The sequence below is a fragment of the Rana temporaria genome, chromosome 3, assembly GCF_905171775.1.
Source record: "Rana temporaria chromosome 3, aRanTem1.1, whole genome shotgun sequence".
Taxonomy (NCBI): Eukaryota; Metazoa; Chordata; class Amphibia; order Anura; family Ranidae; genus Rana; species Rana temporaria.
The window spans coordinates 479,226,422-479,231,603 of record NC_053491.1 but is presented as its reverse complement, the minus strand read 5'-3'; the positions used below and the strand labels follow the sequence as shown (position 1 = coordinate 479,231,603).

The window sequence follows — 5,182 nt, the reverse complement described above, 5'->3', positions numbered from 1 at the left end:
GTTACGCCGCCGCAGTTTTGCACTATTCTACGTGAATTTGGCCCAGACAGATCGATACGTAGGCAGATAGGTACACAGACAGACAGATCCATAGGCAGACTGATCGATAGGCAGACAGACAGATCGAAAGGGCAGACAGACGGACAGACAGATCGATAGTCAGACTGATCGATAGGCAGACAGACAGATGGATAGGCAGGCAGATAGGTACACAGACAGACAGATCGATAGGCAGACTGATCGATAGGCAGACAGACAGATCGATAGTCAGACTGATCAATAGGCAGACAGACGGACAGACAGATCGATAGTCAGACTGATCGATAGGCAGACAGACGGACAGACAGATCGATAGTCAGACTGATCGATAGGCAGACAGACAGACAGACAGATCGATAGTCAGACTGATCGATAGGCAGACAGACGGACAGACAGATCGATAGTCAGACTGATCGATAGGCAGACAGACGGACAGACAGATCGATAGTCAGACTGATCGATAGGCAGACAGACGGACAGACAGATCGATAGTCAGACAGACAGACAGATCGATAGGTACCCTACTAATAAAAAAAAGCATTACCTATAATCCAAAAAAATCATAAAATTAATCAAATCGTTCAAAATTAGTAAAAGTTGTTAAAAAAAAATCAAAGCAGAATTTGTAGCTCTAGATATGTTCTGCTCTCCTACATTCTCTCATCTGTATCTGTTTCCGAATGATCTTCCCACATGGGTGACATGACCTCATTTCATAGCAAACAAGGGATTAGATATGGAAGTAGCTGCTAAGATCTGCCAAAACCCAATACGGTAAGTAGTGGTTGAGATTTTTTTTTTCAGTCTGACATTTATTTTCGGACATGCAGTAAAACCTAGATTGGACCTACAGAGGCTTATGAAATCAGACTGACGGTTGCTTGTGACTGTGGGATCATACAAAATGTGGTACAGTGGAACCTTGGATTGACAGTACTGTATTTTTAAAAATTCTAACTTGGTTTGCGAGTGTTGTCTCGCAAAACAAACAGGATTCAAGCCAAAGCGGTGTGCAGTACCGCGTTTGTCCTGAGGTGGGGGTGCATTGGAGCCAAGCTGAGCCGAACGCAAAGACTGGAAAAAAAATCCATTCCCGAGGTTTGCAGAGAACAGCCGAGCAGTCCTCTGGCCTTTCCATGTGTTTCCGAGGCTCTCTGACGCCCTCCCCCACCTCTGGCCACATACGGTATTGCATGCCATCGAAGTCAATGCGGAACAAATTATTTTAGTTTCCATTGACTTCAATGGGGAAACTCGCTTTGATATGCGAGCAGAGGTGTATTTAGGTTTTGTGCTGCCCTAGGCCTGACTAAACTCATGCGCCCCCTAATTTAAATATGACCCACCCCTTCCTGTTTAAGACACGCCCTATCATCTGTAAACCACACCCCTTCCACTTTAGGCTCCACCTTTTCCTGTTAGAGCTCCGCCTCTTACTCTCTGTACATTAGCACACTCACGCACCATACTTACATCAATCAATCCAGTTGGCTCCTGTCTAAATTGTTGCCCTTACCATGTGTATGTATGTATGTATGAATGCTAGTTAGGGACTTTAGATTGTAAGCTCCATGAGGGCAGGGACTGATGTCCGCCTCTGGTATGACATGCACCCAGTCTGGCCAATCACCGCCCGTTTAATGCGGGCGTCAGTCGCTCCCTCCCCCTGGCCAAGTATGCCCCATGTATGTTGCTAGCGCAAGTGCCGGGAGCCGGAAGGCGGCCGCGGGAGCCGATTAAATAAAAGGACGGATCAGGGGTCTTTTTTTCATGCGGGGGGTGGCTTTGGTGCCCGTGCCGCCCCCGCAAAGTGCCGCCCTAGGCCTAGGCCTTGTCGGCCTAGGCCAAGATACATCCCTGTATGCGAGTACTTTGAATTACGAGCATTCTCCTGGAATGGATTATGCTCGTAATCCGAGGTTCCACTGTATTATGCTTTTCCAGTCATTAGAAGGGAATGATTCTGTATGAAAAATGTTACCAACATTCTGGAAAACCTTTGTTAACAGTAACCAATATTTTCCTTCCCATAGAGAAAAGCTAAAGACTTCACCATCGATCCACCATCCATGTTTCGTAATAGATTGTGTTACACCCAGTGGTCCATGCATCTACAACCAGCGTTAACCTATCCAAACTATTCTCTACATGGGGACCTATTGACTTTGTTACAGACTGGCTGTGCGTTTGGTGCCAATGGATGAATAGATACTAGTTGGTTCTATCCAAAAAGGAAAGATTTACATGTTAATAAACTATTCCTTGAATCCTTTGCATCTGGAAACACCAACATTTGTCACCTTGGCTAACCACATAATCTTTGAGTAAAAGGAGGCAGAAGGACCCAACCAACTTTAGTCTATCCAACCTTTTCTCTTCATAGGCCCCATTCCCTTTATTACAGACTGGCTCTGCATTTGGTGCCTATGGAAGTATAGAATACTAGTTGGTCCTATCCATAATGGAAAGTTCTGTACCTTCATAAACTATCCTTGGAATTCCTTGTACCTGGAAACACCGTTTGCCACCTAAGCCTACTACATTAGACAACTTTTAAGTAAAAGGAGGACAGAAGGACTCAACCAACTTTAGTCTATCCAACCTTTTCTCTTCATAGGCCCCATTCCCTTTATTACAGACTGGCTTTGCATTTGGTGCCTATGGAAGTATAAAAAACTAGACTAGTTTTCATTAGAATGCATTTTCGTCCGAAAATCTGTTTTTTTCGTTATCGTTTTAACAAACGATAACGAAAGTGCAAGAAACTAAAACCGAAAGATCCGACATAAAAAATGCTTTATTTTCGTTTTCGTTGTGGTAAAAATTCGATATAGAGAGATTCGACATTAAAAGGAAAAGATTCGACATCATAGAGAAAAGATTCGACACTATAGAAATAATAGATTCGACATTAGAGAGAATAGATTTAGATTTATGAGAAAATAGATTCGACATTATAGAGAATAGATTCGACATTATTACTTAGAATTCTTAGAATTCTTAGAATTCTTGTAGGCGGAATATTCGAACGGAAATGTACGATTCGACGTAAAGATTTGACGTTCCGTCGAATATTTTTTTGACCATTAGACAGAAACCAACAAAGATTCGACGTTCCGGCGAATATTCTTTTGACCATTCGACAGGAACCAAGTATTATTGGATTTTCGGACGAAAGCTATTCCCCAACGAAAAACTAAATAAATCAAAACGATTTTCGGGAGTAACTAAATAAATGTATTTTCCAATCGAAAACGAAAAAACGAAACAAAATATTCCAGTCTGCACATGTCTATAAAATACTAGTTGGTCCTATCCATAATCGAAAGTTCTGCATCTTCATAAACTATCCCTGGAATTCGATGTATCTGGAAACACCGCTTATCACCTAAGCCTACTACATTACACAACTTTTAAGTAAAAGGAGGACAGAAGGACCCAATGAGCCACCTAAACCAAACACAAGTGATCATGTTTGTGTTCTCTGGACTAACACATAATGAACAGCTTGCCCCATTTCTCTTTACTTTTTTCTTGAATGTTTACCTTGTTTGCGTGGTGTTTAACTTCGGCATGATGTTCATAGTCCTTAAAGCCTCCAACCTCCACACTCCGATGTACTATTTCCTTAGTTACCTCTCGTTGGTGGACCTTTTCTACTCCTCAGTTATAGCTCCGAAAATGTTGGCTGACCTAATGTCCAAGATAAAGTTAATATCCTTTTATGGCTGTGCCGTCCAGTTCTTTTTCTTTGATGTTCTGGTCGTCACGGAAGCACTTTTACTTTCGTGCATGGCCTATGACCGATATGTTGCTATCTGCTGCCCTCTGTTTTATGTTTCCGTTATGACCAACAAAAAGTGCTTGAGTCTCGTTTTCCTTAGTTTTTCCATTGCTTTCTTGCAATCCGTAATACAAACCAGCTGTGTGTTCAGTCTTGAGTTCTGTGGCCCAAACCTCATAGACCATTTCTACTGTGACGTACCACCACTGCTTCACCTGGCCTGCTCCAGCACTCTCCGGTGTAATTCAATAACGTTCTTCTTTGTAGTTGTTTGTGGTGTAGGTTCATTGATGCCTATCTTGGTGTCATACACTTTTATCGTTTCTTCCATTCTACAGATAAAGTCCAGTCATGGGAGACAGAAGGCATTTGGTACTTGTTCCTCACATCTCATGTGCGTCTCTATTTTCTACGGAGCTGTTTTTTTCATTTACCTCCATCCTCCCAACAGCGCCCTTCAGATTCAAGACAAGTTGGCGTCCGTGTTTTACACAGTCATGATACCAATGCTGAACCCTCTTATATATAGCATGAGAAACCAAGAGGTGAAACGGGTTATCAAGAAAACACTTCACATACATCGCTGATGTAGAGAGCTTGTGGTTGTAAGTTTTTAGAGTCTCTTAAGGTGGCCAAATCCAACCTAATCCCAACCCATTTTTCAAAAAAAAGACAATATCAAGTTTAAAAAAGAATGGGGCCAATTATTCCCCGTACACACGATCGGATTTTCCCGTCGGAAAAAAAACATCCAAGGTTTTTCCGACGGGAATTCCGCTCAAGCTTGGTTAGCATACACACAGTCGCACAAAAGTTCTCTGTCAAGAACGCGGTGACGTACAACACTACGACGAGTCGAGAAAATTAAGTTCAATGCTTCCGAGAATGCATCGAATTGTTTCCGGAATTTTGCGCGTCGGAATGGCTACAGACGATTAGATTTTCCAATAGGAACTTTTTCTGTCGGAAAATTTGAGAACAAGGGCCAGATCCACAAACGAGATACGACGGCGTATCTACTCATACGCCGTCGTATCTCTGTTTCTAACTATGCGGCTGATTCATAGAATCAGTTACGCATAGCTAGCCCTAAGATCCGACAGGTGTAATTGAATTACACTGTCGGATCTTAAGGATGCAATTCTAGGCCGGCCGCTAGGTGGCGAGGCCATTGCAGCCGGCGTAGAATATGCAAATGAAGACTTACGGAGATCCCCGAACGTCCTGAACGGCCCGTCGATCTAAATCTACGTCGTTCCCGTCGAGTTACGCCGCGTAAAACTAGGGCTGAGTCCTATTTGACTAAGCCATGGTAAGTATGGCCGTCGTTCCCGCGTCGAAATTTAAACCTCCACGTCG

At 43.0% G+C, this 5,182-nt stretch overlaps 1 protein-coding gene across 1 annotated transcript; it reads left to right on the top strand.

Annotated features, from left to right (window-relative positions):
* Positions 1 to 3,353: 3,353 nt before the first annotated feature.
* On the top strand, positions 3,354 to 4,414 carry LOC120931021 (olfactory receptor 8D1-like). Its single transcript, XM_040342146.1, has one exon. The coding sequence runs from the start codon at positions 3,481 to 3,483 to the stop codon at positions 4,408 to 4,410; it is 930 nt and encodes a 309-aa protein (XP_040198080.1). The 5' UTR covers positions 3,354 to 3,480; the 3' UTR covers positions 4,411 to 4,414.
* The last annotated feature ends 768 nt before the right edge of the window (positions 4,415 to 5,182 follow it).